This window comes from Dendropsophus ebraccatus, chromosome 2 (assembly GCF_027789765.1).
Source record: "Dendropsophus ebraccatus isolate aDenEbr1 chromosome 2, aDenEbr1.pat, whole genome shotgun sequence".
NCBI lineage: Eukaryota > Metazoa > Chordata > Amphibia > Anura > Hylidae > Dendropsophus > Dendropsophus ebraccatus.
In genome coordinates, this window is record NC_091455.1 from 199,229,566 (window position 1) to 199,242,223 (window position 12,658).

Genomic DNA, 12,658 nt, shown 5'->3' on the forward strand with positions numbered 1-12,658 from the left:
GTGAACCCAGCCTAAAACTAATAAATTACTAGTCCCAACAAAGCCATATCTCAGTGTACTCAGCTCCTCCTGCTCTATAACATGCTGCTTACAGACTGGACTGGACGGTATAACTGGTTTGCCCACATCCCCGGGGGTCTACTTCTATGCTGTAAATTGCCATAAAGCGTTGTGGATTTTCGCAACAGGATCCATTCCTAATTAGCGATGGCTGATCGTACCCTTTAGGTGTTTCTTAAATCAAGTCTCAACTTTTGGAAACATTTGTCCACAATGTGCAGTGTAAGTAAAGTGTCCATGTGCCCAACGCTCTGCATTCTGCATTCTGCGTGTTAGACACTTAAAGTCCAGGTAGACGCTGCTATTAATAGTAACCCTGCTATGCGGCGAAGTTAATGCACCCTGTACAAACTACAATAAATCTTCATTACATGATATAGACCTTACATGCACAGCGCACATAATGGAATACTGCTCCCTGATGCAATTATATGAGCCCAACCGCGGGGGAAGGTGGAGGGGGGGAGATCCTGGTCTCTAAACCCCAGACTTACTGAGAGCCGATACCAATACAACCTCAGGGCAATCAAGTATTGATTGATAATACAAACCGAAAATTTTGTATGAGACCTCAAGGAGACAAACTAATGACAGAGAAGCTGAACAGAATGATGTATCACTTACATTGTTCTGTGCAGCTGATCCAGAGATCTCCTCCTGAATAACATGGACAATAAGTAGTCCTCTCCATTATGTGCATGAGCTCAGTAGTCCTAGATATTCATGAGAAGCAGAAAACCCCACCCACCAGCTGCTGATTGGCAGTTATCAAGGCTGTGTAAAGGCATTCAGCTGTCAATCAACAGCTGGAGGGCGGGGGGAGGGGTGTGGCAACTATCGTATTCTACTGCATATTAGGAGAACGACTGAAAAAAAAATGATGTACGTAATACACCGATCTGTTCAGCATTTCTGTCACTAGTTTATGCTGCCCTCATTTAAGTTGGAATAAACCTAGTGACAGACTCCGTTTAACGTTAATTAAATTGTTTTGTGGGACATTAATACTAATGGCACAATCAATATTGGTGAGGACTCCTATGACCAATAAGTTGAAGGAGCCAAGGCACTCAGGTGAAAACTCTCCGCAACGGTATCTCAGGATAGCTTCGGATAATGCTACATGTAAACCCAGCCCAATGGGAATCCAAATCTAAGACACAGCAAAGGGTCCATCCTAATAGATCCATGAAAGCGGTTATGGCTCTTTTCCCTGTGCGGCTGTTCCTATGCACAATAGACTAGCTGGGATGCAACACGCTCACATACAGGCTATCAAACAGTACATGTCATTCATAGGGTACAGTTACACAGACAGATCTAACAGATTTTTTGAAGCCAAAGCCAGGAATGGATTTGAAGGTAGGAGAAATCTCAATCTTTCCTTTATGACATGTTCTCTGTTTATAGTCTGTTAGATAAATTTGTCTGTTTAAAGGCACCCACAGACCTATGCATGATCTGGTATTCCACCCCAGGACTCGGCCTCGAAATAATTAAAGCAGTTAATAACCCCTTAAAGCAAATACAGTGGTGCCTTGGATTACGAGCATAATTCGTCCTGGGGCCGTGCTTGTAATCCAAACCCACTCTTAAAGAAATCATAGAAATGCAGACAATTGGTTCCACACCCCAAAAAAGAATGATTTATTATTCTGAATAACATGTAGAACAGATGAAACAAACATTCAAAAACAGCTGAATGTGATATTATAAGTACAGTATACAGTATAGCAATCAGCACGTGGAGTATAATGTATAGTAAGTGCATAAACCTGATAAACAGCAGCAGTTTGTAGATACAGGATGGAACTGCGGATCCCCATAATGCAGTAGTGTAGTACAACAGGCTACAATAGAGAAGCAGGGCTGCTGCCAGAGGTCTGTGTGGTCACATGACAGCAATGGGGGGGGGGGGGGGGGGGTGTTCAGGACTGACAGACTGCAGGGAGCATGAAGGAATGAGCAGGACATATGTGGGCACATACTGTACATGCAGCACTCTCTGTCCAGGGAGAGAGGGGTTACAGCTATGGAGAGATTACCTCCACAGTCCTGTCCCCTGATGTAAGCCCCAGCCTGAAGTGGATCTGCTATGATTTGGAAGGTGAGGGAGACTTCCTGGGTCAGAGTACAGTGCTGTAGACCCCGCTATGCAGACCATGTCCCTCCCCCTCTCCCCCTCCCACCCAGTACAGAGAGTTCTTAAACCAAAGCAATGCTCTTACACCAAGTCACAATTTTAAAAAAACTTTGAGCTCTTAAACCAAAATGCTCTTAAACCAAGTTACTCTTAAACTGAGATACCACTGTATTTATCCAATGAAAATAAGACATAGATGGAGATGTGGAGGTGACTCAGACATACGGCATAGAGGGAAGGCAGTGATGTGCACAGCTACACGTGGATCCGACGAGCTTCACTAGAACTGATCGGGGCTCTTCGGATGGTTTATAAGGAGCAGAGTCTCCCGCTTCATTGATCTTTTTATTACTCACAGTGGCGGTATACAAACAGCCGCCCTGTATACCCCTCTGCACTAATAAGTCTTTCATAAAGGTCCTGTAGCCTACACATCTTGTATCTATACACTATACATCTATAATAAATGCATTCAGCTGAAAGAAGACGGCGTTGGTATGGAATCTGATGCAGGTGTTCTATACAGAGGAATGGGGAGCAATAAATTCCCAGCATGCTCTATCCCTAGCATTCATGGCTTGCTTTAGGCCTATGAGCCATAATAGGGCTCTGTTACAGGTGCACAGGGGCCTCGGCTGTGTCTCTGGCTTCATATGAAGGTTAAATGTTGAATTCTGTATGAAATCAGACAGAAAGAAAAATGTCATGCTCCATTCAAAGAGTGTCAGGTATGTACTTAAAGGGGTACTCCGGCAAAAACGTTTTGTCTTTCAAATTAACTGGTGTCAGAAATTTATATAGATTTGTAATTTACTTCTATTTAAAAATCTCCAGTCTTTCAGTACTTATCAGCTGCTGTATGTCCTGCAGGAAGTGGTGTATTATTTCCAGTCTGACACAGTGCTCTCTGCTGCCACCTCTGGCCTTGTCAGGAACTGACCAAAGTAGTAGGGGTTTTCTATGGGGATTTGCTACAGCTCTGGACAGTTCATGAAATGGACAGAGGTGGCAGCAGAAAGCACTGGGTCAGACTGGAAAGAACACACCACTTCCTGTAGGGCATACAGCAGCTGATAAGTACTGAAAGATTGCAGTTTAATTTTATGCAGTGTATATGCACCAAAATACCAAACTCCAGCTTTTGAGTTGTAGACAGATTGCAACCCTGAACATACACTAAGGGTCCTATTACACGGGATTATCGTGCGAAAAATCGAATTTAAATGATAATCATTCTGTGTAATTGCAGGCAACGATCGAAAAATCGATTTAGATCTGAACTTAAAATTATCGCTAATCGTTCGCTGTAATTCCACATTCGTTCGCGCAAGTTCCGTATTTTTTCACTAATCGTTCAGTGTAATTGCACGTTGCTCATTGTTTTGCTGGGATCAGAAGGAATATATCATAGTAACGATCACAATAACGATCATATCTAACGATTATCGTTTTGTGTAATATGGTGAACCATTTCAGGTTAACGATAAACAATCTCATTTGCGATCGTTTATCGTTAGTTGTTAATTGTTAAAAATCGCTCTGTGTAATAGGACCCTAAGGCTGAATTGGTGAAATCTGCAAAAAAAAAAAGTGCAGAATGCGGCTACAAAGAGTGTCCCTCTCTCTGGAGGACCCAGCATGTCCATGGATTACACAGTCAGCTCAATATTCAGTGGGCACAATGTAATACTTTAGCTCACCTACAGTGGCGCTGTGAATAAACTTAACCCAGTTTACCCCATAGATCATAGCTGCTCCTGAGCTTCTATGCTGCAGAATTTCATAGGATTAGCTTATTTTCCCTAGTCTGACAATAGGGACCGGCCCTTTAAGACTGTCAGGTGCAGAATCTACTTTGCAGTGAGCTTTTCTCTTCATCTCTGGAGGATACAGGGGATATTCCATAGAGAAGCAGATATATACACAGACTGATACAAATGTTAAACAGCTCTCTGGAAATAAAACAAAGGCAGAATATTTAGTTCCAATTCAGTTCGGGCCAATGTCAGCAATGTAACAATTGTCAGCTATAAATATCTGTGTATTCATGCCCCAAAAATGTCAGATCACAAAGACGAGAAAACGTTCCAAGGATCAGAAGAGGAACGAACAAGTTTTAGCAACTCTGGACTTACACAGAACATGTTAAGGGGATCCTATGAGGATAGCACAGCAGGAGCGTTCGGGACAGTCATAGGGATTCTTCATCAGGGGAATTTGTTAGGGTCCTACTACACGGAGCGATTTTTAACAATTAACTAACGATAAACGATCGCAAAACGAGATTTTTTATCGTTAACCTGAAATTGTTCACCATATTACACAGAACGATAGTCGTTAGTTACAATCTTTACTATGATCGTTTATTCCTTCTGATCCCAGCAAAAAAATGAACAATGTGCAATTACACTTAACAATTAGTGAAAAAATGCGGAACTTGAGCGATCGAACGTGGAATTACAGCGAACGATTAGCAAATGATTAACGATAATTATAGGTTCAGATCTTAATCAACGACACATAAACGATTTTCCAATCGTTGCCTGCAATTACACAGAACGATTATCGTTTAAATTCGAGCGATATAACGATTTTGTGCACCATAGTCGTCCCGTGTAATAGGGCCCTTAGGACCCTATTCCACGGGACGATTATCTTTCGGATAATCGTTGAATCGCTCGGAACGAAGCGATAATCGTTCAGTTGAAGAGCAGTTAACGATTAAATGATGAAACGAGACGAGAAATCGTTGATCGCTTAATAAGACTTACACCTATTTTTATCGTTGCTCATTCACAAATCGTTCGCATGGAATAAGACGTTGTTTGGAGGTTCGCAGTAGGGACAAACGCAATAGCGACGACAAGACTGCAAGAACGTTCATATGTAACAATCATCGTTCCGTGTAAATGGGTGAACGATTTCAGGTGGTTCGCAAAAGCGGTCGTTTGAGATTGTTTATCGTTAACGATTATGAGAACGATAATTGTCCCGTAGAATAGGGCCCTTAGAGAGGGGTTCCCCTGGTCTGAATCATGAAATAGAAACTTAGATTATAGGTAGGGATTGAACAGTGTTAACTGTAGCCTAACCAAAGTAAGATTTGTAATTTACTTCTATTAAAAAAACTCAAGTCTCCCAGTACTTATCAGCTGCTGTATGTCCTGCAGGAAGGGGTGTATTCTTTCCAGTCTGGAGAGCGGGAGAGGTTTTGTATGGAGATTTGCTGCTACTCTGGCCAGTTCCTGACATGGACAGAGGTGGCAGCAGAGAGCACTGTGTCAGACTGGAAAGAATACACCACTTCCTGCAGGACATACAGCAGCTGATAAGTACTGGAAGACTGGAGATTTTTTAATAGAAGTAAATTATAAATCTCTGGCACCAGTTGATTTAAAAATAAATAAATAAATAAATAAAATAAAAGTGTGGTAAAACACTGAGCTCCGAAATGTTCAGATGCCCCATAGAGAATGAATGGAGCACTGGCTGCACATTTATGTTGCTGCTCCATTCATTCAGAGTGCAACTACCCTCTATTTTGGATAGTGGATACCGCTTTTAAAGACATGACCCCTGTATAGTTAGTGGTCTTAGGAGGCCTTTACACAGAGCTTTGGCTTCAAAAATCTGTCAGTTAAATCTCTCTGTGTAAAGGCACACCCGTCCACGGCCACAAATGAGCGCCAATCAACGAGATCGGAGCTCACCTGCAGTGCCTTTAGAAGGCACGACAAATCGAGCAGTAGGGCCACAGGAATAATCAGTGTATCATCCATGCAGCCATTTAGATATACAGCACAGCAAGATGAGCAGCCCATAGCAATATATTTTTCCGCAGTACAAAAGAAGCGATCATCCGATGATTGGGCGCTGTTACTTTTACACTGGTATTAACAATGGAAACCAGGTATTGCGATTCCTCTTGTAAATAGGATCTTACATACCCTGACCTTGTTGTAAGTGCGCTATCAGGCATGTCATCTGCAATGATGTGAATGGCTACACAAGCCTGATATCATTGTTCATGTGCATTGCTCTACGTGTCTTTTTTTTCACTACAGATGATTAAATAACCACATTTGTTCCAATCAATGACTTTCCATTAGTAAGAGACGATCTCTTCTTTTACTCTATCAAGATCCATCCAGGAGCCCTTACTGACCTGATTTGAGAATCACTGCAAAAAGCAGCTAAAGTTATAGAACACTCGGCACAACCACATGTAAAGTAGTCACCTATAGAAATTCTGGTGGTTAGTTCTGGTTACCCTATTATACATGGTGGAATAATATATATGTACATATTATCATGGTGGAAGAACTCTACTATATAAATCTGTCTATCTATGTACATATAGTAGAGTTCTTCCACCATGATATATAGATATAGTAGAGTTCTTCCACCATGATATCAATATATCATGGTGGAAGAACTCTACTACATATATACATATCATGGTGGAAGAACTCTACTATATCTATATACATATTGGTTGAAGGGGTTGAAGAACTCTTTGTTGGAACATTATATCTGTGTATGTATCCATCATGGTGATGAAAATAATCTGTACACATGAGCTAGTTAATAGGGTATATAGTTATGGTTAGGGCCCATAACTAGAAACCAATGACTGATATTGAGTGACATAATCACAGTTTAATGCCTATGTTGCTGTAACAATATATGCGGGGCTATGGGGTGTACGGGGTGACAGACAGGAATGGACAGCTGCTTAACATGGCACGTCTACAAGCATGTCAGAAATGAGAAGGTGGCCCTGCTCCATCTCAGTGGGCTACAAATACACACATGCCACCAAAGCCTCATTCCAGATGGCTAGGCAATTGCTTAGGCTGGGATCACATCACTGAGATCAATCATGGATCCTAACCAGGTGATATCTGCATCTGGGAAAGCTGGGTGACACCAAGTGCAGCCCAAATCAACAGCCAATGTCATAGAACTTAATTCTGAGAGAGATTCGCCATTCAGGACCAGGACAACCCCCTGTAGATGCTAAAACACTGACCCCTATCCGTTGTCACCCAGAAGGGTTAAAAAAAAACATTAATACACTATAGGGGGGATTTATCAAACATGGTGTAAAGTGAAACTGGCTCAGTTGCCCCTAGCAACCAATCAGATTCCACCTTTCATTCCTCACAGACTCTTTGGAAAATGAAAGGTGGAATCTGATTGGTCGCTAGGGGCAACTGAGCCAGTCTCACTTTACACCATGTTTGATAAATCTCATCCTATAGTTCACAAACCATGAGTACAACTTCTGCCTATATACCCTAAATATATGGGTATCAAAGAGGAGGGTTAGTCTTCTAGCGCCCCCGCCAGTAGCGATGCAATGACTTTTCAGGCTCCACATGTGATGTTCAGGCTCCAACCATGTGTTTTAGCGGACTTTTCTTGACCAATGATAGGCTGAAAGGTCACTTGAACAGCACATCCAGTGGGGGGCGCTCAAGTACAAGCAAAATTTTGGAGGTGAATAAACTTTTTCTTCTCTTTTTTTACTCCAGTTGAACTTATTTTGTACATTACATAACAAGAAAGACTGCTAACCAAAAAAAGGAAGCAATAAGGTCAGAAAACATACTTACAGATCCCACACACCCTGCCTGCCAAAAAGTCCCAGTATTTTCTAGCCAGGCCTCAGACTTTACACAGAAAGATTATCTGACAGATTATCTGCAAAAGATTTGAAGCCAAAGCCAGAAATTGATTTGAAAAGAGGAGAAACCTCAGGCTTTCCTTAATGACCTGTTTCCTGTTTATAGTCTGTTCCTGGCTTTGGCTTCAAATCTTTGGCAGATAATCTTTCTGTGTAAATGCACCCTTACACGGGGCAATTCAGAGGAGCAAACGAGCGCCAACCTGTCAGGTCAGCGCTCGTCTGCTCCTTGTTCCCCGCCGGCACTATTACATGCACCAGCAGCAAGCAGGTAAGTGCGGGGGGGGGGGGGCGCCTGGGTGATCGCTAGATCATCCGGGCAGTCCATAGAAAATAGTGGCGGTCTGCTGCCACCACTCCTATTACACGGACCGACTGCAGCATATCGCTGCTATCCTGATCGTTGACGTTTCATGTTGAAAGAAAATGATCAGCCGACATTGTGCTTGTCGGCTGATCGTTGTCTTCTATTATGCTGCGTTTACACGGAACGATTATTGTTCGAATTTTCACAATAACGATCGCATTTGAGCGATAAACGTTGCGTGTAAACACAGCAAATGATCAAGCGACGAGCGAGAAATCATTCATTGTGATCTTTCAACATGTTCTCAAATCGTCGTTCGCTAAAAATTCGCAGATCGCTTCATGTAAACAGTCCTTCAAAGATTCAACGATCGCAATAGCGATTTTTCTTACAAATTTTCTAACGTTTTTTTCTAACGATTTTTTTGTCTAAACGCTGATCGTTATAAAAACAAAACGGTTGCTTCAAAATCGTTAAACGATCGAATTATTGCTTCGTGTAAATGCAGCATTACAATAAGCGATTATAATTATAAGCCACTATTCGCTTTGTGTAATAGGGCCTTTACAAGATATATGGGACTTGTAGTCCCTCCCAAGTAAGCGAACCTTCCCCAGCCTGCTTCAGTGTCTTAATTTAAGATAATGTCACAGAGCGAATGCAATAATGATGTTTGCTCGAAGCCAAACAACATCTGCTCTACTGAATGATCAGTCAGTGCACTTTGTAGTGGAGTGTTTCCTCAATAACATTACGAGTCTTAATAAGTCACAGCACGGGCAGAAAAAACCCGCAGAGATATTTAAAGTTTCATGGCTTCAGCCATCGGCGAGGAGCGATCATATTTCTTTCTATCCACTAATCAGATTAAAATTACACGGGTGACACTCCAGGAATTGCAGTGGTTTTGGAGCTGGCAGAAAAGGCAGCAGCAGACAAGACTTAATCTGATCTGGAATCACGTAAAGTCAGATCTACTGACCCCAATAGGAACAATTGATCATAGGTTGTAGAATCACATTATATAAATTTTATTGTTTATCCACAAATGTATTTAAATAGTGATTGTTGTTGCATTCCGGCAATAGTGAATGTGAATGTATTCCAAATGTGAATGTATTACAAACAGTGATTGTTGTTGCATTCCGGCAATAGAGGTTCCTGCTTGGTGACCATATTATGCCCAATGGGGGACATTACATCCCATTCTCCCACAATCAGGAACACCACCTAAGGCTCAGTATGCCTACGCCAAAATCAGGAGTGGATCCAAAACAGTTTTCTCTCAGTAGGGACAAGGTCTAACAGTGGGGTTCCCAATAGTGAGGCCTTGGCTTTTAGGAGAATGGGATGCCACGTTTTCAAACCTAGTCTTAGGGTCTTATTCCACGGGACAATTATCGTTCGAAAAATCGTTCAAAATTGAAGCATAATCGTTTCGTGTAATAGCAGACAACAATTAGAATTTGCAAATCCTTCGGTGTAAGAATTTGCAAATCCGGTGTAATAAGATGGCCGTTGGCCGTTTGCAGTAGTGATGACAGGACGACTGCAAGAACGATCATATGTAACGATCACTGTTCCATGTAATTGGGTAAAGAATGAGGTCCTTTGCCACAGCAGTTGTTTGAGATAGTTTATCGCTCATCGTCAAAAAAAAAAAAAAATCGCTTGGTGGAATAGGGCCCTTAGGGTGCCTTCACACGTACAGGATCTGCAGCAGATTTGATGGTGCAGATTTGAATCTGCAGCAGATTTTATGGCCCAGAGTTACTCTGCATTGAATCTGCAACTTCAAATCTGCGCCATCAAATTTGCTGCAGATCCTGTACGTGTGAACGCACCCTAAGGGTGCCTTCACACACACCAGATTCGCAGCAGATTTGATACTGAGTTTAGTTATTTCGATCAAATCTGCTGCGGATCCTCAGCAGAAAATCCACTGCGATACGGTGTGTGTGAAGCTACCCTTACAGTCAGAGATTACATATCCTATAGGCCAGTGTTCCCTGAACTGTGGCAAGACTATAACTCCCACTGTCAGGGTTTGGTGACAGTTGTAGTCCTACACCAAAAAGAGATAAGTACAACTGGAGCATGCTCGAGTCCTCGTTCTGCATTTGAATACTGGTGGCTGAAGACATTGGATGCAGCCCTTGGGAGTCCTTGAAAACATGGATATAGCCTATGGCCGTATCCGTATTTTCCAAGACTCCCTAGGGCTGCATCCAACGTCTTCAGCCACCAGTATTCAAATGCAGAACGATTTGACTCCAATTGCACTCATCTCTATTTATTATGCATCTTTTATCCTGACAGGTAGCGGCAGATGGTAATTTACTTTTGGGGCATGTTGGACAAGCAAAAAAAATATATATATATATATTTATATATTTACAATGAATGGGTCAGTTCCTAGCCAATAAGACATCTAGTGGCTCATCAATAAAGACCTTTATACACATCAATAGAACACAATCCAAAAAGCACTGGTGGGAAATGAGATTTGTCCAGGTCACCTTCGAGAAGCTGCACCTGGATTAAGCGAGTCCAGTCCATGTCCTTACGTGACTTTTGGCATTTCAATAGTGAACCCTTAACAGAAAAGTACAACAATTGGGGGCAAATTTTGGACCCAATGGCGATTCGGGATGTGTCCACCCCCAATGGCAAAATGATCGACACGTTCTTCCTAAAAACTGCACTTTCTGGGGAAATTGTTTTTGCACCCAATGGAAAGAAGCATGGTATAGACCCCCCTACTGGAAATCAAGTCCTAAAAAGGGTGAATGGTATCTAACTGTGTAGCCACCCTCTATATATTTATATACATTGAATCTTTAATAACGCAAGGATAATCCTAGTAACCAGTGCTCCCCAAGCGTTGCAAAACCAGAACTCCCGTCACAAGTTTGGAAACACTAGCCTAGACAGTAAGCCACCAGGTCACTGATATTCAGATACAACAAAAGTGGTCGCCGCCAAGAACGTTCTGCAGTGACCTCTGCAGGGGACAACGCCGGACAATGCCTAACAACCTGTAACACAGTCAGGGTGCCCTGCGCTGTATAGGTACAACAAGGGTTAAAAACACCACAACCACCGCCACCTATCTCCCTATGCAAACTTCTAACAATACAAGAATGGCAGCGTTGTTCATTCATCACCCTTGACTGTGCACTTTCACCCGTCCCATGCCACCTATTGTACCATAGGACGGACGCGGCCACACACTGCAGCACATTGTACCGGGATACCCTGGCACCGGCCGGGACCATTCAGAAACCAGCCAGCCCATTGTGTCTTACCGAGTGATTGACTCCCCACATCAAGACGCTGAGCAGAGGGTCGCTGGCCCGGAACAGCTTGACTTTTTGAGCCACAAAGTGTTTCTTCTTCGTCTTGGTCTTACTGGCCAACGTTGCGGCTACGCTACTGGCTGCAGCCATGGTCTCGTCTCTATCTCTCTTGTCCTCTCTGCGAGCACGTTACCTAGAGGGCTCTCCGCAGTGCCCCCAGCCTCATCCAGCACCACAATGATCCCGGATCCTGCAAAGTTTTGCACCGATTCATAGACGACACAATCCAGGGACTCAATGGGCAATGAGAGATAGATAGATGTCTGGCGTGTGATCTCCTAGATGTGTAGGCGTTTCCCTCTCTCTCTCTTTCTCCAACATCCACTATAGATCTAGCCCCCTTTCTTGTCTTCGGCTCATGCCAGGCGATGGGTAGGATTTAGTGCAGCTGCTTCCTGGAGTGGCTCCTATCCATCCATCTCCTCTCTGCTGGATGACAGCAAAGGATGCTGCACCAGCTGCTGATCCTTCTGCAAAAGACAGACAGATATAGGTTGCTGCTGCTGCTGGTTGTGGCTCATACACCCACATAGACACACACACTCCCTGCTGTGCCCTCCTACTGCAGCCTGAGCCCTCCCTGCAGTGCACACACACCAGGCAGCAGCATGCATGCCCCCCCAGTGCCCTCCTGCCTGCTGCTCACCAGGGCTCTCCTCCTCCTCCTGCTGCTGCATGCAGTCTATCCTCCGGCCCCTGCTGCTTGCTGTGCACTTGGCTGCATCTTCCCAGCGCTTCCGGCCGTTTGCAGCTTCACTGACTGACAGCATCGGAGGCGGAGGAGGGGCGGAGGGGCGGCCGGGCCCGGCCTCTGTGTCTGCGCGGCAGCAGCAGGGGCGATTCTTGGTTTCATCAGCCTGTGCCCCGGGCGGGAGACGTGCGGGAGGGCGTGAAAATAAAAATATTCCGAATATCATAAGATAAATGGGACATTCACGGGTTAATCACCTCCTAGTAGACTTCTACTGGACGGATGATGCCATTTTATTGGCAGAATCTCTTTCTGCATTCTGTTCCCTGCAGAGCTGTAATCTGTCAGCATGCTCTGCTTGATCAGTGTCTGCACGGAGAGAGAGAGTGTTGTGGTAAATTGTATTTGT

General features: G+C 43.5%; 1 protein-coding gene across 1 annotated transcript in view; it reads right to left on the reverse strand.

The window, feature by feature from the left end:
* The window catches only part of PIP4K2A (phosphatidylinositol-5-phosphate 4-kinase type 2 alpha), a 110,979-nt gene extending 98,642 nt beyond the window's left edge, over positions 1-12,337 (reverse strand). The window contains exons 1-2 of the mRNA XM_069959056.1: positions 12,205-12,337; positions 11,508-12,028 (exon numbers count right to left, since the gene is read on the reverse strand). Coding sequence (XP_069815157.1) covers positions 11,508-11,648 — 141 coding nt within the window. The 5' untranslated portion in view covers positions 11,649-12,028; positions 12,205-12,337. The remainder of the gene's footprint in view (positions 1-11,507; positions 12,029-12,204) is intronic.
* Between the last annotated feature and the right edge of the window lie 321 nt (positions 12,338-12,658).